General features: G+C 33.7%; 3 protein-coding genes across 3 annotated transcripts; 1 reads left to right on the forward strand and 2 right to left on the reverse strand.

Annotated features, from left to right (window-relative positions):
- Positions 1-284: 284 nt before the first annotated feature.
- Positions 285-20,427, forward strand: LOC119833380 (neurogenic protein mastermind-like). The gene is made up of 9 exons (XM_038357367.1): positions 285-292; positions 461-668; positions 4,476-5,225; positions 9,395-9,518; positions 14,429-14,548; positions 16,850-17,107; positions 17,659-17,791; positions 18,610-18,685; positions 18,889-20,427. Exons 1-9 carry the CDS (start codon positions 285-287, stop codon positions 19,258-19,260), a joined length of 2,049 nt encoding a protein of 682 aa, XP_038213295.1. The 3' UTR covers positions 19,261-20,427.
- Positions 20,428-20,432: 5 nt separating this feature from the next.
- Positions 20,433-23,413, reverse strand: LOC119833382. The gene is made up of 5 exons (XM_038357368.1): positions 23,392-23,413; positions 23,052-23,287; positions 22,350-22,532; positions 21,258-21,458; positions 20,433-21,004 (listed from the first exon to the last, which is right to left on the reverse strand). Exons 1-5 carry the CDS (start codon positions 23,411-23,413, stop codon positions 20,693-20,695), a joined length of 954 nt encoding a protein of 317 aa, XP_038213296.1. The 3' UTR covers positions 20,433-20,692.
- Positions 23,414-23,695: 282 nt separating this feature from the next.
- LOC119833288 (putative elongator complex protein 4) lies at positions 23,696-26,099 on the reverse strand. Its single transcript, XM_038357268.1, has 7 exons — positions 25,937-26,099; positions 25,826-25,861; positions 25,621-25,736; positions 25,049-25,286; positions 24,523-24,794; positions 23,991-24,225; positions 23,696-23,833 (listed from the first exon to the last, which is right to left on the reverse strand). Exons 1-7 carry the CDS (start codon positions 26,046-26,048, stop codon positions 23,742-23,744), a joined length of 1,101 nt encoding a protein of 366 aa, XP_038213196.1. The 5' UTR covers positions 26,049-26,099; the 3' UTR covers positions 23,696-23,741.
- Positions 26,100-26,443: the final 344 nt, after the last annotated feature.

A 26,443-nucleotide genomic window follows, 5' to 3' on the forward strand; every position in this document is an offset into this window, starting at 1 on the left:
TACTGTTTTCTGCATGTATCGTGCGCCTCCAATCGGTTTTAAGTCTCGTGATGTCACAAATATGTAGACAATTCATATTATTTATCGAAAAAAAACATTTTATAATGACATCAAAAATTATCTTACATAAAATTAATTATATCGAAAGGAATGGAAATAACTTTAATAATACATATGTTTTCTTAGGCCAAGACTATTATTTGTCAAAATATCTTATACGCATAAGCAGATTAGACATTAAACTATTCGATACAATTTTATTAAAATAAAAATAATAAATGACCATGATTGGGTCGGCTCACGCAATATCAGTTTCATTGAATAACTTCCTTCTGTCCTTTGTTTTGTATTTCAACCAACTTAAAATCAATTACTCTATAATAATTACTTCATTCTCATGAATTAAAATTCGGACTATACTAAAAAAATTATATTTATTAAAAATGTTTTCCTTTCACAGGCGAAGAATAGAAACATATAGACGACGGCAATCGGAATGTGTGCCAAGGTTTGACCAGTCGTTCACCGGCGCCTGCGAACAGCAGAACTTGGAGACGAGTGCACTCCAGAAGAGATTCCTTGAAGGCAAGGCCAAGCGGCAAGCGAAGAAGACGGAACGCAAGCCGGACCTGCCGTCGATTAGCAGCAATCTGCACAGCAGCGTGCATGTGAGCTGTGTGAGCTACTTTACTTAATATTTTCTCTTTCTAGTATTATCATTATTATTATTTTACATATTTAATATGTCATCATGTAATATCATCAATTATTTCGTGTAAGTAATGTCTTAACCATATGTATATTTTTATATTTACCATAATGTCAAAATTAAGAGCGCATTACATTGAAATTGAAAGGTAAAGATTATAAATGTTACTTATAACCAAGTGGAGTTATTGCTAAGGAGTTGACTACATTTTAATCTATGTAATGGAATCTGTATAGACACTTGTAAGATACCGTTAGGGATTTGGCATACCTGAAACTTTATGAGGGATGAAACAGTTCTCTTTGACTGTTGTTACTTGTTATGTTGCCCCTTTTGTGATTGTTTAGATTTGATTCCGTAGAACACTGTAGTATTTATCAATATTAAAAAGTATATTCAATCAGTTATTCTCAGTGAAAATAGCAGTGAGACGTACATAAGTACATAATAATTATACTTAGGGAAGGTTCAAATAGGTACGCTGTCCTTTTTACACAAGTAATCATTAAGGTATGGAACCTTAAAAAACTAAACTACATCTGTGTATTCTGTACCTAAATGTTTAATAGATATGCAACAAAACAATTAGAAATACACGTAACTTTCCGTATCGATGTTGACACGTGAGGCCTATACACGTGTCGCCGTTATTTCACCGTGTCACCGTGATGGACACACGCCACCTGTGTGTAAGAATGCCCTGCAATCATTATTATCCAGTCCTTTTATGGACTTATATGTATTGTTAATACTGCAGAAAATGTTAATTTATTACGTATCGAGAACGAGATTAAGCAACATCAACAATACTTTGTTTTATGATCGTATGTGGTAATGTTGAATTGCGTCGTCGCTCTGTATTCAGTATCGCCCATTGATTAGATGTTGCGTTGCTGGCCTTACATAAAGTTTTGTAAAGTTAAGTTTTTTGCTGTTTGGCGTAGTTAATAATTTTCTAGCGCCTCACAAATGTATTCTTTGTCTATTTGCATGTAAACCTTGTCTGAATGTAAATGCAGGTGGAGCGTTGTAATTAATGTAGCACGTGCTTGTAGGGACAATTGAAATCGCGCCCGGATGTAACCCGGCGTCAATTGACTTGCCCTCTGCCATCGCATCCCGTGCTTCCTACGCGCACGCACCGATATTATTGCCGAAACATTTTGTCTATTTATAATTGCGGTGTTTTAAATGAGTCTCTAATTTATCGGGTTTTACGTTATCAATTTTATTTCCTACTAATCCAGTAAGCTTTAATATTTTTCAGCGGAGTTAGCTTTACAGTGTCTCGAGTCTTAATTACGTGATAAAATATATATTTAAACGTTAACGTAACCAACCAACCATCAACCATTCGAAACCTGATCATGTCATCGATTAAATACTTTTTTATATAAAACTAGCGGACCCGGCAAACGCTGTTCTGCCTTACTCTTATCATTTAGGGGTATGAAAAATAGATGTTGGCCGATTCTCATAGATACCGGATAAGCACAAAGAATTTCATCAAAATCGGTCAAGCCATTTCGGAGGAGTATGGCAACGAAAACTGTGACCCGAGAATTTTATATATTAGATGATGATTTTACAAGAATTCAGTTATTATTGACTTTGTCTGAATTCTATTGTAACATCACTTAAAACAAACTCTGTCCCTATGTCCCTTTGTGTGCTTAAATCTTTAAAACTAGGTAACGAATTTTGATGGGGTTTTTTTAATAGATATAGTGATTCAAGAGGAAGGTTTATATGTATAATAACATCTATTAAACAATTCTGAATTTAACGCGTGCGAAGCCTCGGGCAAAGGTAGTATACTATAAATTTTTATCAAATAACCAACAGGGATTTAAATAAGCCTTTTTGGTTAATTTTTGCTTTTAAATATATATAGATATATTAGATATTCGTTTAAATACACGAAATTTAATTCTAAACTGGCAATCGTAGTCATGCAATATCCGATGTGTCATGGATTCCTTAGAGTAGGTACAACGCTCCTAGTGATGACGCATGAATCAGTCCTTCGTGTTACCTGTTCCAAAAAGGATTTAGTTTTAAGATTTTTAAATAACCACTCAAAAAAATAAGGAAACCATTACTTGGCTTTAATTATCGAACCCTACTTCAGTGTTATTTATGTCCGGTGACAGATTGAATTGTTATATAAGTTAGTATATACTTAAGTAATACAGAGAGTAGAGAGTTTTATAAAAAGAGTTGATATCCGCGTTTTTGAAAATAGCTCGCGAATTCCGTATACATAAAGCGATATATTTATATAACCGATATATTTACATGCTTAATATTGTACATATTAAATGGGCTCTTGCTATAATTACATAAAACCTTCGAAGGTATTGTAATTGTACATTGAAACTAGAAATATGGTAGGGCTGAGCAGTTCGGTTGTGTAAACTGCGCAATTTCGCAACCATTGCCTCGCATTGTCTCGCGCCGCTCACTACGGTGACCTCCGACTGCGCGCCCTGAGCCGTTTTCTGTGGCCATACTAACTGCTAATCAGTCAAAACTGCATTTAGCGTAGATCAAATTCTACTTTGGGCTAATTAACCGATTTTTATTTAGATTCTTCGTATAATTTTTTTTTTATTTTCTATATAAATAAATATTTGCTTTACAGCGTTGTCCAAAATAATTATTTGCACATCTAACAATGACGAAATCCACATTCAGTAATAGTTTTTAACAATTGAGATGATTCCGAAATTACCTGTGTTAATATCAGAACTGCGGTTTAATTTGTATCATATCAAACTAATATGCTGACAACAGTATAGACCCTGACCTTGTAACTAATAGCAAACTGTGACTTGAAGGTTGTTTTCTTCATAATTCTAATGAATATTTTAATTAATCCCTTTGAATTAAATAGGTGAAAAGTGAAAGTTAAGTGACATAAGTGTTATATATATTAAGGATTGCAATCGCGGCAATAACGTTAGGCACATTAATGTTATCGCAGTCATGTAATTACAAAATGACAATGCGTGATCGTCTGCTTCGTACCTATACGGTTTATTTACATTCATGACTGGCGGTCAATGTCTCTTTAAATTGAGGTTGTTGTAAGATCATTTTTACGATCTATTGTGAAATTTTGAATCACTCCATACAAAAACGAAGGCAATATCATCAAATGTGCAATGTATAATTAACGTAAAATTTTCTTCCATTATTTCTCATTGCACTCCCATAGTTGAATCAATGTCTTTAAATAGCTGTCGTTGAGCGAGGAGGCGAATGTACGCGTTATGTGAACATTTTGTTTACTTCGCGTACACGTACATTAGTAAGTGTTATATTTAAACACGTGATCTTTTAAAATGGTATTTTATAGCTACTAACTATTATGTTAATATATATTCTTTTAAAATTATAAAATAAATTTTCGTACTTGTTCAAGTATTGAAGCTTTTCCATAGTCATGCGGACTATATTTTGTATCGACTGGGTGTAGTCAACTTGGAATTGGAAGTGAAGCTCGTTGTCGACAGGAAATTAAACGTTTACAATGATCTTTTCATTGTGTACTCTTAACTGGTCTGTCTTTAGGCATTCGTATCGAATAACATCGATGACTATAATTTTTGTATGTATATTACATAATATTTAATCGCTACGAAGTTAGTTAAATAAATAACTTGCACATATCATTATTTTGACAATAGAAATAAGTCTCTCATATGAAATATCATATCATAATGGTTGATAAACAATCTTCTTACAAGTGTGTTTGTTACAGCAACAAAAATTTGGATGCGGTGATTACGAACCGCCGGCAAAATTACAATGCGGAGGTGGAAATACTGGCGGAAGCGGAGCTGGCGAGGCTCTTACGAAATTCTCCGTCGAAATAGTTCAGCAACTAGAGTTTACTACTTCAGCAGCTGACTCCCAACCGCAACAAATATCAACAAACGTAACAGTTAAGGCTTTAGCCAACGCTGTTAAAACTTCTGGTTCGCCACCACCATCTCAACCACCTAGAGTTCCAACGCCTTTAGATTGCGAACGAGAATGTAAAGCAGAATGCAAATCTGAAGTCGCTGATGATGAATTCGTTGGCCTTGACGAATGTGCAGCTGCACTTGAAAGAGACGCCGCGTCAGCCTTCCCTGGCCTAGCCGATTTAATAGGAGAAGACGATGGTGACGATACGTTTGAAGATCTCATTACTGAAATATCAGAATATCCTGAGTTTATGAAAGATTTTGATCTCGATGGTGGAAAATTAAATGGTGGAAGTATAGGTAGTTTGGAACCTCCAGAAGGCGAACCGGCGCCGAGACCGTATGGTGGAGGAGAGATGTCACCCGCTGCGCAAACGCTCAAACACATGGCGGAACAGCATCAACAGGCGACTGGGGGCGATTGGGCGCGGTATCGGGGGTACAACAATTACCGGCCGCGGCCTACTCAACCTTCCATGGACCATTTGCATATGTCCCAGCAACAGCAATTACATCTTACGCAACCGCATCATAATCTACAGGTAAGATTTTAACTTACTACGTGCAGCATAAATTATTCATTAATCAGAATTCAAAGATTAGTATCGGAACGATATATTTATTATTAAGTTAGGTTATGGTCTTCGCGCCAAAACTTAAACGATACAAATGCAAAGCGCTGTAGCGACCTATCTTCAAAGATTTCATATAACTACTATGAGAAAGGTATTTCTATCAGAATCTGACACGATTAAAGAAACAAAAAAACGTGATGAAACTTAAGGATATTGCATTTAATAATTGTTTCTACTTTATTGAGTAATTCTTGACGTGAAAAGACATAAAAAACATAGGAGTCTGGGGTATTATCGACCGGGGTGAGAGTGCGCGCGCTGCCCGTCCACTCGCAGACTGCGAAGGGTTGACGAGTGCGACACGACTATCCGTGCCTTCTTCTTCTAGCTAAACCCACGCCCGCTTCACTAAATTATGTCTTAGAATTCACAGCTTCGAAATAAGTGCTAATGAACAAGCGCGATTTCGCACTTGCTAATTTGTATACCATTAAAAACTCTGTTCCATCTACACGTTTACACGTATACGATATAATATGGAAGTTAATAAAAATAACGTAACATATTACGTAGAGATCTAAATTATGTTTACTAATAAGATTCGCAAATAACACATGTGCCCGACCACATGTTACAATATTTGAACTGTAAATAAAGTTCCGTCTATAAGTGAAGAAGTTGCGCGTACTTGGTTCACAGATAATATTCTACTAGGGTCTATCTGTGACCTGCGGATACAATGCGGCGATACGAATTGCAAAGTAAGAGCCACACTTTTGTTTTCGAAAGTGTTAAGTTTTGAATAATTGAACAATTCCTTCAAGTCGATGCTTGTGTTTTTTGTAGTAGTATGTGTATTCGGGCTCTATGAGCTTTTGTTAAATACTATTTGTATGTTTAAAAATCATAAGTATATCAATGGAGCGAAAATCGAAAATGAACAGCTCAATCTCATCGTAACTGCCCTAATTTACTTTTAGGCTTTGCACTTTTTCTGGGGCATAGTAGTTGTCGTTAAGTATTAATGTAATATTTGGTCGCTAGCGGATGACATAAAAGGGCACGGTAACTTACATTACCAGTAATTATATTTATAATATATTATGTGGGTGTAGAACTCGGGAGTATAAACTAAAGAATTGCTTTCAATAGGGTAGAGTTGCCACATGGCCTGCGATAATATACATTATATGTGTGACGATGAATTATTTCGTGCATAATATTCCTTATAAAAATAGAGTTAATTTGATACTTAATTGGTTTTAACGACGACTGACGACGACGCAGATATCTTGCATCGATTCGCATCTAATAAAGATACGATTTGTAGGGACCATACCTTGAAGCGGTTAAAAATAGAATTTACATCACCGGTTCGGTGAACACGTTTTTCTAAACATCCACGCGAGCAGCTCTTAATTTCTATTGTTTAAATTGTCATCAGTTTACATTAACGGTAAGTGGTCTGTATTAGATATTCTTAGTTCCCCGTACATTGTGTGGAACCGGTCCTCTCCACAACTTTCTAAAGTGTAACAATGTACGATAAGGCGCCGCGACACGAACGATGACATCGGTATAATTCGAATGGAATAAAAAGAGCGGTCTACACGATAACTTCCTGTGAACACACGTGTCCCCACCCATTACTATCTCGCTACTCCCTAATTAAAAACACTGTTTGCGCCAAGCGCACTCACAGATAAAGATTTCATAGGCAAAATAATCAATACTGCTATGGGAATACGCTAGTAATTTTGTTGTAATGTAATGGATTCGCTATAAAAATCGATTTTTGATAAAAGTAATATTAAATATTAAATTATTATTTTATTATTATATACGTTTCGCTTTAAGACCGAAAACGCATTGAGTGAAAATATATCTCACAACGCGTTGTGGCAATAAAGGAATGCCACGACGCGTTTTGAACATTAATTGCTTTAACATAACGAAGCGAAACTCGTGTTGTGACTCTTTTACAGTACGTAACCACTAAACGTGAATTTTTTTCGTCCAATTTAGACGAGTGTTTAAGGTATTTAAGGGGTAACATAATATATCGTTAGAAGGTCCTTAAATAAAGTTTATAACTTGCACGAATGATACTTTAAATATCGTTCGTATATAATAATTATGTGTTTGAATGGTGTATGTTGTAAACGAAATATAAAATATAAATTAATTAAGTGTACCTTATAAAAAAAAGAAAATAATAATTATAGTCATGAATTTAATTTAGTCTAACCCTGTGCGGTTTACAATTAAGTGAAAATCAAGAATTTGGGCAGACCAGAAACAGCAACACCACGAACAAAATCTCTCCCTAATCTATTAGTCATGTGAGATGCCGGAATTCCTTATATACATATATAAAATAAAAGGTAAAATAAATAAATAAAACGTAAGAACGTTAAGAATGGCGTTGTAAAGTTCGCCGGGAGAGCTAGTAAATGTATAAAAAACATATCATGGTGTCCTCTTATGTAATAGAGTTTCGAGTTTGTATATCGAAGTTTGATGTGAGTTCATAAAGAACAAACAATACACCTTTTTTTCTTTTACTTATGAAGCTTCCCGTGCTCTCAAACAATACATAAACAGTTACGTTACTATTTAATAAAGTTGTAAGTTGTAACACTTGGGTGCCTTATCATTTATGCCGGTATGAATACTAAAGGTGAACGCGGTGCAATCAATTGTGAATATCATATCAACATAATATGATAGTTCTTGGTAATGATTTATTGCTCATATTTCATTCTAGCATTTTCTAGATCATTACACACTCGTACTGTCTATTATACTTCCGCAATTAAACAAGAACCAATTGTAAAAAAGCAAAAAAAAAACACTAAAAAAAGTAACATTAAATGTATTTCGAAACAATTAATACGAAAGTATCGATCTTCCTTTTGTGTTCTAGCAATACTAGCATAGGGTACTTAAAATTATATAAGCCATGCAGGTACAATTATAGACTTCACCTTTGACCTGTTCATGGTGGGCGTCAGTGACGTCGTTGTGTAGGCGCGCTATGTATACCGTTAGCTTGCTCCTGTGACGTCACGACGACAAGGATCCGTCGCAATCTACTCGGAATTAGATCGGGAATCAGGAAATACGTTCATTGATTATTAAAATAGGGAGTTTGGGTTTAATATAAAGTTGGGTATATTCAAAAGTATTTGTTGCGTAATATTTATAGGTATATATGTATTATTAAAAAAATCTACGAATATGTAACGGGAAAAAGCGATACACATTCTATATGTATGCCGGTTTCGCCTAGTGCATTACCCCGTGGCTGCATTCACGATAGCAATCCTCGGACGGCGCGGAAAGCCGATGCGCGACTAGATAAGCGGTGCCGTTAGCTCGTCTGGCTGTATAGTACGGCTAAGCGGCTATTACGCATATTATATTGACGGTCGACGAGTGGCAAAACCGTGGCGAGGCGTGCGGGCGGCAAAACTGGTTTGCGGCGTCCGGTAGAGCCAATGTGTGAATATGTGTTCATATTATCTTCACTGGCAGCTGTCTCCCAGACGTACCAAACCCCACAAATACGTCTTCCCAATGCCTTGGTCCGATTCCCCGCACTGAATCTACGGGAAACACTCTTGACTAAAACTACCGTGAGTCGAAGAAAGTACAAATGCAGTAATTACATGCTATCGAAGTAGTATTTACTTATACGGAAACGGTATATTTAGTCGTGGATCTGCTTCGATCGGCGAAAGCGCTAGATATCCCAATTACCCATAAAGATATCCGCTGAAACAGGTTTTGTATTGTGGAGACGATTTAAAAATAAATCTGCGATGGAGTCGCTCTTTATTGAGTTTCTCATGAAAGTCTGAACTGAATAATTTATGGAAAATTAATTTGATTTTAACGCGATCCCTATTTCTTACAATAAAATTTTTTAATTGCATAACTTTGGCAAAATATTCCTCCTGTTTTCCATATGTGGTAAATTTCTTTCTAGCCAAAGTTTTGTTTTAAAAGAACTATTTTATACTTATATAATTACACACATCCACAATCTACCGATACTTATATTTTATGAGGTTATAAGCCAATCGAATCTATCAACCGAAAATCTCATGCATTAAAATTTATTTTACATAAAGGTATCAGCCGCACAGCATATGCAAGTGAGTGGTGCCGGCGGCGGGCATGTCTCGGCTGCGGCTCAGCAAGGGATGTATGCGTCGTTTCAACACCAAGGCACGCCCTCGTCACAGCATCACCAGGGTGAGCGACATTCAATATATTTATTCCAGAATAATCTATGCATATGACAAAGCAGTAACCAGACCATTTCTGTACATTAAGTGTATTTTAAAATGAGTGATAACCATGCAGTACGGCTGTGGTATAGACCCCAGAACAATGGTTAGTAATTTTTTTCTGTTTGTCTGTTAATATGTGCTTTAATCACGTAAAGCCGAAGGGCGGATTTTAACAAAATATTATATGGTCCTAGACCTATATTTTGTTCAACTTATAGGCTTCAGGTTATTTGAAAGAAACAATTTTCAACATCTATACAACCTCATCATCAAACATCATCTATAAAAGAATCTTGCATAAATCAAATCTGGGAACTTATTATTAACTTATTATTTCTGTTCGATTCTATATATTAATATACTGCAAGAATTTTTTGATGTTAAAGTAATTGTGCACTTTATGTTACACTGCTGTTATTGTTCATCCAGTATGATGTATCCTGTAGAAGTGCTAATAATAATTACTTGTTCATCATAATGGTTTATATCGTGCGCTTTGTGTTTATCTGAAAAGTTACGCAATTATTTGGATCTTTGGATACCAGGCGTATATTGAAAAGAGGGTTAATTCTCTGTATGACATAGATTAAAAAGCTTTGTTGCACATTTGCGTACAAATTTGTCGAACCTGAATTTTTTTTTATATTTTGTTGGATCTATTTCCCAGACTATTTTCAATCGTTATTGACGCATTTATTATTTTGGCGCAATAAGTGCTTCTTTTTTTTCCAAACTCATAATTCATGTTTTAATAATTGTATACAGAGTATGTACTATATTCATAGGTTGAAAAGACAAAAGGACTTAAAATCGATAGTGATTTGTATACCGATTAGCCGTCTTACATTTGAATGCGGTCAAGTTCCTTATCAAAAATCAGCCTCAGGCTTATGTTTATACAAATGTTGACGAAAGAATAATGCATGAATGTTTGGATGACGCCACGTAATCAGCTTCGAGCTCTACGGGCGCTCGGTTTAAATAAAATAAAAGAACCGGTATTTTATAAACAAGCACAATTGTGTATTTTAAATTTGTATTCATAAGGAATATTAAACTGTGGCTTGATAGCTGTTGTGTTTTGTTGTCCAGCTATATTTGCTACTGTTTTAAACGACATTTGCATCACATGGCTGTAATATGTAATGTGTCAGTATAGACTATAGGATGGTAGACTAGACACACTTTTTCAACAACGGAATTTGGCCCTATTAGGAGATTGAAATAGACATTAAGCTTTGATATCTGACTATTGCTTTATTTCTATATGGAACGTTATAATCCATTTTAGTTTAAGTTCAAAATTTCTCTTTTATACCAGTATTTGCGTTATTATCAGAATATATAACACGCACAACAATTTTAGAGCTCGTTTTTCATACTTATCATAAGTATGCACAATTACTAATTATTACGATATTAGATATAGGATGTTCGTAAAAATACATTAATCAGCTGTACTTTCTGTGCCGTGTGAAATGTTTATTTGCAATTTGTAACATCTAAATATACTATATTTCAAATGAACGTTACATAATTATTATTCCCATTTTTATACTAATACTAGCTGAATTGGCAAACGCTATTCTGCCGTACTCATATCATTTAGAGGTATGAAAAATAGACGTTGGCCGATTCTCAGACCTACCCGATATGCATACAAAATACTTATCAATCGGTCCAGCTGTTTCGAAGGAGTAACGAGAATTTTGTATATTAGAAGATAGATAACATTTCCTTGCTAATTTGAGTGGTTTCTTCAGAAGGTACTATATCCACGTAAATAGTGCAGGTGTGAATTAAATTATCTATTTTTTAAAGTTCTTCATTATTATGCTAAAGTTATTTTAGATTTTGTTTAATCAGAAACCGCCTAGCATAACGAATTGCAATACGATTAGCTAGTGGGCATAAACAACGATCAATGCTGTCGCTCACTTGAAAATTAATGATTAACAATTTGTTAACGTTTTTTGTCTCAACAAAAACATTTTAACGTACTTAATTGTTTTGTTTACCTGTCCCTCGACGCAGTGACTCTTTTACATAATATGCCTATAAATAAACCTTTCAATAAATTATGCTTTGTTAACTGCATACAATTCAGATTTTTCGTAACGTCCCGGTGAATATTTTAAATCGTTTTAAAAATCAGTTTCTTCAATCGTACGTATTGTTGTGAATTTTTATAATTACGCTGTGTTTGAATAACAGGTTAATTAGTATTATATAACGATGTACAGGCTTAACTACTCGAATGTGAAACCAGTTCTAAAGAAAACAATATCAACCTACACATCAGAACATACACTTTTCTGCAAATATTTTTACGCATTTTTCGTCATGGATTAGACACTTATTATATATGGATGCGTCGCGCATATATTCAAATGTCAAGCTACTTATAGGTTTACATTGTAAAACATCGCATTCTTAGTTTATTTTTCATATCACCCGGTACGACGCACGAAGGGGTATGTGTCTAGTAGATTGCATGTCATGAGCCATATTCCGCCTTATGCTAACGTGTTAAGTGTTATGTAAGGTCGAAAGTGGATGATCATCAGGCGAGGGAGGGGGGGGACGGAACATCTGAGGTTGACGATCTGCGGGAATGCGCCATGCTGAACACTTCGGGGATGTTATACATTGTTATGTTGACACTTCGAATGATTAAAAAACAGAAAAAAAAATTAATTGAACTCTCTCAATTACCATCTTTACTATTAGAGCTGTGGTCAGGTTGACGTTATCAATATTTTTAAGTTTTTTTTTTATTATGTTATCTACTCGGAATAGTATTTTGGTCTATACGTAGAATTGTACGCTCTACGATAAACCACAGCGTACCTAAATGACATCTAGTTTAATTTCTACAAAAATATAATAAAGCTACACACATAGGACTTTGAGCGGGCAGGCATATAAGGTGAGTAGTTCGATCGTTGATGGTACTTTTTGGGTAACCTCCCTACAAAATATAATGTTTCCTTGATACAAAATATTACGATCAAATCATTTGGAGCATTTTGTATACTTTATTTACAATTATTTTCTTTGACACAACATAAATTGGAGTATTAGCAGCAATAATTGTATACATTCTATAAATGTGATAAGCAATAAAATAAATAAATAAATGTACAATAAAAATGTGGATATAGTTTAATTCGATAAATATAAACAAATCACGTTTTCCAATTTATAGGAAGCGACGTATACGGAACACAACGTAGTAAGGAAATCATGTGATCATGCCAACTTGTTGTAAATACTTGTTATTAATTGCGTTCCTAATTCCTATATCTTGTTAATTAGTAATTTGTATATCACTTTTACATAATGTGTAACTGTTTATAGTACACGATCGTTTGTATATCCGGATCTCGTAATGTTTTATTTTATTATAGGACATTTTCGAATCCCTAATCGAATCGTCGATAAGTTCAACGCGATAAACTTTCATATCCTGCCTTTTTTATCGCAATGGGAGCAGGTAAGAGTCGTTTGTCAGTGCGACGCGACGTTATTTGTAATTGCATAAATCTCAAAAAATACTCAAGTAGAACAATTTATATTGTATGAATGAAGTTTTAACGTTTTGAAAAAAATTATCTTTTCATTCATATAATTTCTACTTGAATCTCTAAAAAATATCTACGAGTGGACCATAAAATAATTGTCACTTTCTAATCCAAGAGATGGTTCTTTATTTACTGGCTCGCTGAAATGAAATGATGAAAACTAAAAAAAAAAAAATTTTTGTCATCGCAAAATATTTGCGAATTCAGATAATGAGCCTGAGTTTATCTATTACAAAAATAGAAAAAAAAAAACATAGAATTGTCACAAGGATATAATAAACAGTATAATCATTATTAGGCTGAATTTAAAACGAAGCTAGATTACTTGTCTAACCTTGAATACGAGACTATTCAAGTTCGCGTCTCTACAATGTATCACTTTATGTAAATTCTATACGTTAGTATATTACAAACCATAAATTTACATTATTCAGTAAAAATTACTCTAGACACTATGTTCGTAAAAAATAAATTTAACCCAATCAGTATTAAGAAAATTCTATGTAGGTAGTATAAAAGTATAAAAGAAATTATTTCATTTCTTAAAATATATATTACTGTGTCAATAATATAACCTTCTAGATATTTGTAGTTACCTCTGGCAAGTTCTATCACGACCTGCAGCTTTTAGATATCATTTCACTAAACCTGTTCCATCACAAGCTTTACTTCCTTCTTGTGGTCGACTTTAAGTGATTTTGTTTTATAGGTAACTAAGGTAAACTCAAACATTTATTTAGTCAAATAGGATTCTTATAGAAGCTCTTTTGAATCGTCATAACATAGTTTTACCATTTACCGCTGGTTCGGAAAGCAGTTTCTACAGAGAAGAGCAGCCAAGAAACTCAGTACTTGCTCTTTTCAAATAATGTCAATAAAAGAAAAGTATTTACAAGTTAAGATTTAGTCGAGCTTCTGGTATTTGATTTTATGTATTATACATTTAGAAATTAAATACTTTTTAACGGCTTTTAATCGCGATTTATTCACTATATTATTGAACCCGCCGCCGCCGCCGAACACTTGACAGCGAGCGTGGTCACGGAAAGACGTTACTACATATTATTATGTAATAAAATTTAGGAAGCTTTTTTTTAACCCACTTATATTCATTTATGAAAATGATATTTGTCATTTGTACGTTGATCAGATACAATGTAACAATACAATGTAAAGTCAAATGATGGACTCTCAGATGGGAGGTGACACTCTGTGATTCCTGTTAATAAACCTATCTAGATTAGGCACATAAGATTCGTCTTGACTCTAAACTTGTATTTTTTTCTAGGTGGTGGTTGCGATTCGTACAGCGTGTCTCAGTCGCAGAGTATGAACTTTTCGCAGGGAATGCGAGCTCGGCCCGCGGGACCTGCGCAGCAAACAGCGCCGGGACCACAACCGCCCTTAGGTAGATATTTATTTATTTATTAAATATACGTACAAGTCTTTAACAGGTTTGACACCAAAGATATATAATAGTTTATTTCGTAAAAATATTATTTTTCTTTTGAGACATGTTCTAAAACTGTATTTTAGGGATTATCGAATTGCTGTAAATTTCAAATCAAGAATAATGTTCGGAATTAATAAAAATGGTTGATCTACTTTTCGACTTACGAATAGATATTAAAAGAATTGGTTTATAAAGTATTGTCTATTGTAAAATTTCTAATCGTAAAGAAGGATAGAAAAAAAGTATGTAATAGAACTTGCGTCATTATCGTCATGCAAATGCGTAGATTGGACGCATGATAACGATAACAAGTTTGTGAAAAAAATAATCAAATTAGCGTTCCTTACCTACAAATATTCGAGATTTGTTCACCTAGAGGCCTGGCAGCTTAGAATAGTTTTTAGAAATGAACGAAACTGAGCCGAATTGTAATATTGAATACTTTATAACATTAACATTTGTGGGCGGTGCGATTCAATTACTCTTCTACATGGGTTGAAGCAGAAGAAAAATATTTATCTTGTCTATGCTTAATAAATAAAGTGAGGATTATTTTTTAATATACCTATTTTTTTTATTTAAACAACGTAAAATGTAAAGGTTATGTTGTTAATTTACAAATAAGTACCATCATTTAATAAATTCTCGTTATTTTCAAGTGGATGGTTGCTCAAAAAAAGAATAAAAATTTAATCGACCGAAAAATAAGGGACATTCTTAAATTATACCTGAAATTGATTATGCGATATTATTAAAAAAAAAACGCACTGATACTTAGTAATGAAATACTATAATATCAAAATAACATCAACAATTACGTGTTGATAATATAATATGGGATTTTCCAATAGTTTGTTATTAGGATTATTATAATAATTACCTAAAAACATTGTTACACAAAATAAAGTCAATGGATAGGTAGCTCGAGATGATATAATGTTAATCGCACAAAAAACCCACACGTAACAGTTATCACGTTAGCATACTTTATAGCTCACTGTTTCGCGTTTATTATGATACTATTGCTTGGCGATATTATTTAAAACAATGTATGTATATGTAGTATACGATTACCAAATATACGGGTTAACGTTATTATTAACTTGCTTTGTATTTATTAATAACAATATAAAAAAAAAACATCATCGTAAATCTTAAACTAAATATATTGGTAATAAAGTTTTTGGCAATATGTACGTTTAAATTACAAATACATACGTACTGGTAAATATTTTAATGATACATTGTCATGAAGTTGTAGTTATCGGTATTACTAGAATAATGAACATATCATGAATAAGTTACTATATAACTAATTATAAATCAATTAGCTTTAACCTACTTTTCTGAAAATTACCTATGCGTCAATTGCTAGGAATCGAAATTGTATTGCGAATATTGAGGTCGCTGTTAGACGCAGTATATGAGGCAAACCAATTTAATTTCATACATCGAGATACGTGAAATATTTTAAGTGTATATTTCGCAGATTCATTTTAATTGTAGTTTAAATATTGCAGTGTATAATAATCCGAAACTGGCCTCATACTGAAATCATTCACTCATTATTATTGGTGTATTAGTTGTTTACATTTACTTTAGTGAGCACACATAATTTATTACACAATAATATTAATTATTCAGTTTTGATTATATACTTTTTGACTTGTGTGGAGTGGACAGTGCTGGATACTTAATACACTAGAATCAATGAGTTCTCTACAGTCGCTTAGTTATAAAATCTAACACATTTAAATTCAACAGAAATCTTACGTCATAAATATTGTGTGCTCCTTTCAAACTTTTGCTACTGGTTGCATGTTTTAGAAAATATTTGCAATTATTTATCACAGAATATTTTCTTTTAAAAGGTAAAACCAACCTAGGCTCTTAATTAAGCCTATGTAGTGGACATATTATGGCGCGAGTAACTTAATTTTAGTCTATGCCTAGCGAGTAGGTAAAATAATGAAGCTATGCTTAATTCTATTAAAAATTGCTTGGCTGTTATTCCTATGCGGCAGGAAATTGTCTGAACTTAAATATCTTTTGAGATGAATCTAAATATTCTATGAGTATATTACTCTTTAGTATATATTATTATATAACAACTCCCGTGAACTCATAAATAAGAGGGCAATGTTAATAAAAATAATTTGGAGGCGGCTGGTATATTGCGCGAACACGATCTCTCTAACACCATATAGGCTATGCAGTGATACACAACATTAACAATGCAATGAATTAACCTTGCAGGTATAACCGCAGCGGGCATATCGCGCGAGCAGCAAGCGAAGATGTTGCAACAGCAGCAGCAGCAGATGCTGCGCGCGCAACAGCAACAGATGCGGCCGCCGCCGCCGGAGTACAAGGCGCGGTTCGTGACGGCGGGCGCGCGCCGGCCGGCGCCGCCGCGCGCCTTCCCGCCGCACGCGCGCCACTACCCGCCCGACTGGCGGCACGTGCTCATACAGCAGCAGAGCGCGAGGCAGCAGTTTCCGCACCACCACCAGGGTGAGTGTCTCTACACCTTTCGCCCTCATTTAGAGACACTATCGTTTCGTGTGTGATATAGTCGTTTGTTTTTCAAAATAAACGGGTTCAATTCCTGGCTATGAATATTGGTTTTTCAAAAATCTTTCCCTTTCTTCAATTCTTGTTTTCATCTGCGTCGTGACTCCGTTTAGCGTATTAGTATTTTCAGATGAATATTTCTACTTGTATACTATACTTTGTTTACGTTTGTTAAAATGTATCGATATGCGTTTGTTCCTCTTCTCGCGAAAACCACTTAATTAATTTTGATGATACTTGGAGCTTATGTATCAAAATAACATTGGGTTATATCGATAAGATAGTAGTATAATAAAAAATATCTTTCATATTTGGATTTTCGAAAAATAATCACCAAAATCCAGCATGCCAAGGGAAACTGAAAATTTTACAAAATTGAAAAAAATATGTGTATATGAATGACATTATTATATTTACTTATAATTATAGAGATTATTTTTTTTTTTAATTATTTCTTTGAAGAATCACAATTTATTATCATTTCTTTGAAGGTTTCAACATGGGCGGTATGGGTGGTATGGGCAACGTGGGCGGGGTTAACAGTATGACTCAGCAACAACAATTGCAAATGCAACAAGCGCGTTTACAACAACAACAGTTAATGCAACATCAACAACAACAGAGGTATGATTTTTTTTGTTTCCACAATAAAAAAAATCTAAAAAAATGACACTTGTGCTTTTATTCTGATGAATGAATTTTGTCCACAATTTTAAATTGCCTCATACATTTATAACTATGATTACTTATTCTATTTGGAATTACCCTTTTGGTAAATCTAAACATGTAATATTTCAAATGTACTGAATGAATTTATAATGCGAATTAAATTTCTATTAAATTATTTGATTAAAACCCTTTACAGCTGAATTGTGTAATTCTGATATAACTTAATTCAATAATATGTTTTATAACCAATTTAACAAACTGTACTAAGTATGAAATATAACGCAATTACAATTAGCATAAGAAATGAATACTATATGTTAATAAGCAGTTGAGTTAACTGGTTTGATAATTATACTGTTGTCACGCTACAGTTTTTGCTTGGCTTGTTATCATCATTATGTTATTATCAGGTCTACTTCATTTCTTAATTTTGGAGATATTATATAGAGTTGTTTGGTATTTTTGTTATTGGAAATTGCATTCCTGAAGTCTGATGTTTTACTTCAGAGATTATTTATCAAAGTATTTGGAAATAAATTCTCTTGAACCACGTGTCAATAGAGACTGAGCAACTAATCGGAACTGCAAAATACCATGCTCCTTAACAATACGCTGTCTTGTTGATATATTCCAATTCTATAAGCCTCTTTGAATAAACATATGTCCTAACTATAGTTCATATAGTTCATTCATGAAATATAATCGAAATTAACGTTAAAGTTATCCTGACCGCAGAAATATTATTTGCTTATCGTGTTATGTTTTGTTTGTAGGGCGTCCAACCAGCAACAGTCACCAATGACACATCTTATTATGCAGCAAAATCAAATGATGAGTGTACAAGGACAGGTAATTAGGTTTTCTGTTTATACAGTATATTTTTCTATTTTTGAATTGAGATTGAGCTTAAAATAAATTCTGTAAAAATGTTAATATAAAAACAAATACACACTATCTTCTTTTCGATGACTTAATACTGTGTCTAAATAACGAATCATCCTTACAGATTGTTGTGGTTTCGATAAAACAACATATTTTGTTTACAATTTCAGATGACAAACATACACATGAATCAGTCACAGAGTATGTCGATGCAGCAAGCGGGAATGGGAATGGGCGGAAACGCGCATCAAGGGAACCCAATGCAAAATGGTCCTATGCAGGGCCAGCCCACTTCCATGCACGCACAAAACAACCCCATGCAACAGAATTCCATGATGTCCCAAAACGGGCAGATGCAAAGCCAAAATAGTAATAACGCGGGCCATTCCTTCCCCTCCCTGCACACGTCTTCCTTCACGGGACAAACCGCAGACTTCAACCTGGACTTCCTCGACAACATGCCCTCGTCCGACACCAGCAACCTCACCGCACAAGAGCTGCTCAGTTCTCTAGACAACTCCTTCTTGAATGACATACTATAAATCTCCCTGAAACGATGCGATCGTTTCAAAGTAAAATAAATGAATTCGTGACCAATGTATAAATATTGACCAAAGTTATTAAACAGGAATTTATCATCAGATTTCATAATCATGTTCTTGTAAACGTTTATTAAATGTAGTGATCTTCCTAAATCTTTATGACACTTTGTTTTATAGACTATTTATTGTAAAATTTCGTAGTATTTTAATATAGTATTTGCGATTGTTCACGAGTCGTTCGTTTGTATAGATATTGTAATATAAAGAGGTTTTCGGTGACGTTATCGTAGTACGGAACTCGAGTCAGCCAGAACAGCTGAAATTATTGCCATAAAATTTCAGTTTTCCATTTTATCGCCGTGTAGATTTTTTAACTGTATACTATTTATTGTTAAATTTATTATTCTTATAGCTTTTATAGGAATAAGATAGCACAAAAGACATTCAATAAATTTTATTTACATTGAAATAAATTTATTTATGACGAAATAGATTCGGGGCAATACATTTATAGAAACTTTATAGTGATGAATTTTGTATTTTACCATCTAACTACAGCATAGTAATTTATTTGTTTTCTGGACCGCCACTGACATCTTACTGATAATCTTGCGACGCTCTCGCGCAAAGGTTATTAGTGGGATTATTCTATCCGCCTTGGAATGGCCCAATCTATATTTAATTGTAGTGCAAATGTACATTTTTTTAAGGGTTTAGTATATCGTAAGATCATTCCTGTACCTAAGATGTAATTATTAGTTTATACTGTGATGTCGGTCTCAACGGTCAATAGGTAATATAGTATCAATTATTATAAATAGATAGATTATTGTTATTGTTAAGGATCTCATGTATCATTTAGGGTGAGGTTTTTTGGAATTCTGGAATACTCGATGTTGGTTTTATTTTTAACTATTGAGTTTTTGGTTATATGAAGTTATTTATGTATAATATTTTCATATACTTTAAAACTGCCTTAAGTAAGGATATGTATGTATTTATTAATGATTTTGTCAAGGCGATATAAAGCTCTCTGTTTATTATACAACAATAAACCAATAATTGTAAATGTTAAAAACATTCCAGAGCCATTGTTAACAATGTTTTAACTTTAGGACCAATTTTTGAATGTTCTTTTAAAAATAATATTACATATTGAAAAAAAAACTATGCATTTTATTTCTATCCTAAAAAATGATAACAAAAGTGATTCCGATAAACAATTATGAGCCCTGGAGCTAAATCCTTTAGAGAGGCAGGTAAATAAGGATGAGTTTGATATGAACACGAATATTATGGCACTGAAGTATGTACGTGAAAATTCCAATATCTAAATTAATCACCACATAAGCGAATCCGCTTGGTGCTTGTACAGAAAATCGGAGAACTTATCGAGTTTTTTCTCTAAAGAATTTATCTCCGTGGCTAATTCTCATACCATCTCATTCGGTTTGGTGTGAAAAAGCCTGGGGTTGCGCACGCGAGGACTGTAGAAGTTGTTTGGTTGTACGTATTTAGTGGTTATCGGTTCGTCTCTTTCACCCATATTGCGTTCGTAAATGTTTTCGTTTCTTTTACCGCTGTTTATATACATGTGAATTTCCTGGCGTCGTTTCCTCAATCGTATACAAGAAAAAACTGTAGTGAGAAGAATGCCCAACTTGAAAACGGCGATGACGAATAAGGCCAGCATGAACACGAAATATTGCTGTTGATACCAATCTTCTAACTTCATTAAACATCCCTGTAAATAATAAATAATAATCAAACATTGAAATTGATATTGATTTTAGGCACGGCGCATGAAAAAAATACTATCAGAGAAAAATCTATAGCTTCATGGATTTAGACTAAAATATATGTTTATTAGAAATTAATTAATGCGTTATTGAATTAGTTTTCTCCGTGCTATATGTGCTTTATATATATCAGTATATTTTCATGATAATTATTATTAGCAAGCAAGCCAGTTTCTTGTAAATATTTAAATGGCTTACCGGTACATGACGAAACTGCGCATTAGACTTGACTTCTTGGCACCGGGACTGGTTAACAGGAGCTGGGTTTAGATACGAAATTTCTAGATCATTCTGGACGCAACAGCTCAGTGGCACCGCCATGCCGCGCGGGCCTAGCCGTTGTAGCTGCCACACCGACATGTCGTAGTTACGGGCACTTGTCATTCCACAACATTTTAACTGAAACGAGGATAACAAAATTTTACTGTACTTTAAGCTATCACAATATAAGGAAATGTTAAATATGCTCTTCTATTCTTAGACATTCTAAGCCTAAAATTAATTCATCAATCATTGTATAATGATAAAAAAAAGCAAAAATGGAAAAATACGATTTTTCTATGGGTTATTCTTTAACCCATAGAAAAATCATAAATCATAATCATAAAAATACATATATATAAATCTGCCTCTAAAGCCATTGTTAACCGGTCACAAATTTCACGCTACTTATATCACACTAGATAATATGTAAGAAAATTATGCCATCAAAAACACCTGTAAAAAAACCAAGTCTCGCAGCTCAACCTCTCTACCGTAAAAAGTTGTGAGATCCATGTAATACCAAGTCAGATAATCTATTTAGTCTCTACTTAAAGGACCTTCTGTCTTAAGTTATTATCATGCCATTATTTATTATATGCCATATTTGAAAATATTTTACGTTTTAAAGAAACACATTGACTTTCGAATCGATCGACTGGCACTACCGTGCCCCCAGATGTCTGACTAATATTTTAAATGCGAAAGTTTGTAAGGATATATGTGTGTTTGTTTCACTTTCACGCAAAAACTACTGAACCGATTGCAATGAAAATTGGTACGTAGACAGCTGGACAACTGGAATAACATATAGGCAATTTTTTATCCCAATATTTATTTATTTATAATACTTTATTGTACAAAACAGAGAGAAAAGTTTATACAAAATATAATATGGCACAATGATATTTTGTAGAAAAGGCGGCCTTATTGCTAGACAGCAATACTTGCCAGGCAACCTACGGGATACGGACCTACGCGGGTGAAACCGCGGGGTGCAGCTAGTCTATCATAATTACAAAATTTTACCTCAGTCTGAGCAAGATCGACGGCAGAGGTAAATTCTTCATAGTCAGGAACTCCATAGTACCCTTGCAAGGCTCCAACAGCTCCACCGCGTGTGTTCTGTATGCCCAAGCATCTGGGCCATATCGCTGCTATCACTCCCGCGGCGCATTCACAGAGCAGCAAGGCTAATACTACTAGGAAGTACTGGAAATTTTAATGATTATAAATTAAAATCATCACACTGTATTTTCTAAAAGCTTAATCATGTAACCGTATCTATCAATCTTCCTTTTGTAGATGCGTTAAGGAGTTAAGTAATCGTTTATCGTAATCGTAATAAAATTGAATTGTAATTTATTTTATGCGGTAGCCATCATCATCATCATCACTACATATTTATCCCCGCCATGGGAATACACTAGCCTATACGATGTTGATGTCCTTCGCCGCTTCGAGCAGCGGTGATATGAATAGTGCGAAGATAAGTTGAAAAAAATCTTTTTATTTCTTGCAAGCTCATCTGACGTCGAAATCCCGACTTCGATTTAAGTCGGAGGTTCTCAACACACAGCCAAGACTGCGTTTTGTGGGTCAACAATTTTTTTTTCTATAAATTAACATAGGATAGATAAGTTAGTCTATAAATTAACAATCGAGTGGAAGTCGTAACGACATTTTCCCGCGCAATTATAAAAATATTTATATTAAATATAAAATACTCACTAATGTCAGTACGATGTATCCCGGCATGCAAGTCGCCCACACACCGAGGGACGCAAGAGCGCAAATTGCCAAACCGGATACGAGTAACGCCAGAGCAACATAATAAAACGGCGGCTCCTCTAGCCCCTCTTCAGGCGTCGCCAACAAACGCGACAAAAGAATCCTTCGTGTATCGCAAAGGAGATAGAAACCACCCACAACTTGAACAAAACCACAAACCTGGAAAATATTACTAGCTTTTTATTATACATATATACATAAGCATATTTTACGCAATTTTTTGCCGTTTTTATACTCACAAAAAATAAACTGTTGAAACACCCAAAAAGCACATTAGCACTTGCAATTTGTTTTAATTTCATTTCTATTAAAATCTATTTTATTTATATATTTGTAACTCTAGTGCTAGAGTTAAATACAAACGTATGTGCTGTTCCGAGTTTTGACCAAATATGCGATGAATAGATGCGCCGGTTTAAGGGAGATACGCTCTGGTGGTTAGGTGGGGTGACTAATAATTAAGGAATTTTCGTTTAAAATTAATGCATGAGTTACTTTTTATATGCTAACATACTCTATTACTCAACTTTGTGCTTTATGGTGGTAATTAATGTATTCAAAGAATAAATTAAACGCATTTGAACAATGCAGATCATTTATTTACATCTTGGATTACGCTCTTAAGTTACATTAAAAATCTATATCTTTCTTTTTAAATCCACCGCATGTTCGTGGGGTAGCTGTAATATCGTCTTGTTCTCGCTCACTGGACTCTTGAAGTTCTAAAAAATTAAATTGAATTAGTAATTAAAATTAACTATACACTGCATTTTGTTAATTTTGTTAACTATAAATGTAAAGTAAAGTAAAATAAAAATCCTTAGAATGTGTGTGTTAACTGCAGACCTAAGTATAAATTAAATTAAATCTTTTGCTAACCTGGTGGTAAATGTAACTTTTCAATAACAAACTTCTTTCTCTTGAGTTTAAAAGCCAGGTCTAAGCTAGAAGGTACGAAAGGCACAAGTGAATATAGAGCTGATAACTTTATCAGATGGAACAGGCCATGGTATTCATTATAGACAGGGTTTGTCTCTTTGTCGGAGCCAGCAAATGACTCTATCCTGACTGCATTGTCTATTGAATATAGCAGTCTATTCATTATGTGATCATCCTGAAACATTTTAAATACAACACATTAAAACAATATTTATAAGTTATAAAAGGTATAAAAAAATTGTTCAGGCAAATATGCAATTTTAATAGGTAGATTCATAACAATTATTAACTAGTAGGATTATAAATGAAAATGAGTGAAATAAAAAGTTTTAATGATTTTTGACATTATAAATTCTTTAACAAAACATAAATATGAATGTTTTTTCTTATTGTATGTTTCTGTTTCACAATATCAGTTTTCTTTCATTAATTAGGTATATCAATATTTCAAAATGTAATCTATTTTACTTACATCAAATAAATGGGCAGGAATTGTAACAAACACTACAGCATTAGTGTCTTGCAGCATCATTTTCAAACAGTACATGAATTTAATTAAGTCTTGGCCATAATTATTATCTAAAGGCTCTTCATTACAGTCCATCGCCATCCAGGTTGGTGAACCCAGTGATTGTATAGAGATTCGTAAGATGTTTTTTTCTTTACTGCTACGACTATACTGTTCTTTACTCAATACTTTCTTAATTTGAACAAGAAGCTGCTTATAAAGGCCATTCTTAAAACCTGTAGAAGCATAATTATGTTTTACACAAGAAATACCATGATTAAAGATGTTATATAATAATCAATTCATAAATGTGAACATATGGGTTTTCTTATAGTTATGTTTTTTCATAATTTTGAAATGATGTAAAAGTCCTTATTACTACTTTAAGCAAATATTTAAATTCAAATAAACTAGATGCTTTTGCATATAAATCGAAAGAAAACGAGAGTTTTAAGTGTAAAATTTGTAAATAGGTAATGATGATAATTACCATGAGCCTGATATTTTTCATCTGGTTTTAAATAACAATATGTTATATTGGTGTTCTTTATCGTATCAGAATCAATGTATCTGCTCAAATCAAAATGATGTCCAAAATTTATTTCATTATCAAATGAGGACTCCACCTTTGCTAAACTTTCATATCTCCATGCAATCTTCATTTCATCTTTTGGAACACTCACGCAGTCTTCTTTTGGGACCACACAAGGCTGAGGTAACTCCTTGACCTGTGTGATAAAAGTATAAATATGTAGATATATATATATATAACTGTTGATTCACATACAATTTGGGACAAATCATAATCTGGTCTATGGATTAATGGTAAAGATATAAAGTAACAATAGCAGTGTTGATGAGACAAATTTATGTTTAATTTTTACACCTAAAAATTTTAAATGATAGAATCAGTTCTCGTAAGATATCTCCAATAAGATATTATAGATTCATCATATTAGATGAATCTAATCTAATATGATATTGTAAAATCCTATGATGTGTTTATATTGTTGCAATCTTATCAGATTTAATTATGGTAATATTATTTGTATTGTAACTTACAATTCCCTTTGGATTCTCATCAGCTGAAACAACCAACAAGTCATGTTTGCACACAACTCCTTCAGCAAGGAAATACTTTGTCAGAACTCGGCTGTAGCTTCCCAAAACATCTTCCTCTGAAGTTTATACATAAAGTTCTTATTAGACAAAGAAAGTAAAAATACTTTTAACATACTTTCAATAAGAAATTAACTACACAACATACCCACTGCAAATATTCCACCTGCAGGTATACCTCCGCCTGGAAAATTTAAATTCGAAATTAATCACACTGTATCACAAAGGTTATTTTATGCCATTAGTTCTATTAACACACCTACTACGTAATCTAAGGATGGAATGCCTGAGGAAACTAAGGGTAAATTATTTTTTACTTTAGTTCCATTTATAGTTAAATGAGAATCTGCAATTTTATGAAATCCAGACATTTTTGCACATTTATCACATTCGTAAACAAAGTTTGGAACTCGCGCACTGACATTGACAATTGACTTGTCAGATACACAGAGTGGTACTCAAAGAGTAGTATAATGGTGGTACTGCAAATACTATAGTACTCAAATACTATTTGGGTAGGACTCGTAACTAATTACCACCCGGCGGTACTTGTTATCTTATAGCATACTAGCTGCGCCACGCTGTTTCACCCGAATTTTATTAGTCAAAGTATACAATGATAAGCGTAGAAAATAAACGGGAATACTGAAAATTTCGTATTTATTAATAATAATATAGTAAAGCATACCATAGCGTATTCCGTCAGGAATCCCGTTTCAAGGAATTTTCTTGCGAGAGCTAATTCTTGGTGCTTTATGAGTTTGTA

Source organism: Zerene cesonia, chromosome 17 (genome assembly GCF_012273895.1).
Source record: "Zerene cesonia ecotype Mississippi chromosome 17, Zerene_cesonia_1.1, whole genome shotgun sequence".
NCBI classification, from domain to species: Eukaryota; Metazoa; Arthropoda; class Insecta; order Lepidoptera; family Pieridae; genus Zerene; species Zerene cesonia.

Coding starts and splice junctions, on each gene's coding strand:
- LOC119833380 (XM_038357367.1), top strand. Junction 14,549..16,849: donor GGGACCACAACCGCCCTTAG/GTAGATATTTAT, acceptor TTAACCTTGCAG/GTATAACCGCAGCGGGCATA. Junction 17,792..18,609: donor CAACATCAACAACAACAGAG/GTATGATTTTTT, acceptor TTTTGTTTGTAG/GGCGTCCAACCAGCAACAGT.
- LOC119833382 (XM_038357368.1), bottom strand. CDS start 23,413: ATGAAATTAAAACAAATTGCAA. Junction 21,459..22,349: donor TCGATCTTGCTCAGACTGAG/GTAAAATTTTGT, acceptor TCCTCGTTTCAG/TTAAAATGTTGTGGAATGAC. Junction 21,005..21,257: donor CGCAGTTTCGTCATGTACCG/GTAAGCCATTTA, acceptor TATTATTTACAG/GGATGTTTAATGAAGTTAGA.
- LOC119833288 (XM_038357268.1), bottom strand. CDS start 26,048: ATGTCTGGATTTCATAAAATTGCAGATTCTCATTTAACTATAAATGGA. Junction 25,287..25,620: donor ATGAGAATCCAAAGGGAATT/GTAAGTTACAAT, acceptor TTTATCACACAG/GTCAAGGAGTTACCTCAGCC. Junction 24,795..25,048: donor TGAAAAATATCAGGCTCATG/GTAATTATCATC, acceptor ATGCTTCTACAG/GTTTTAAGAATGGCCTTTAT.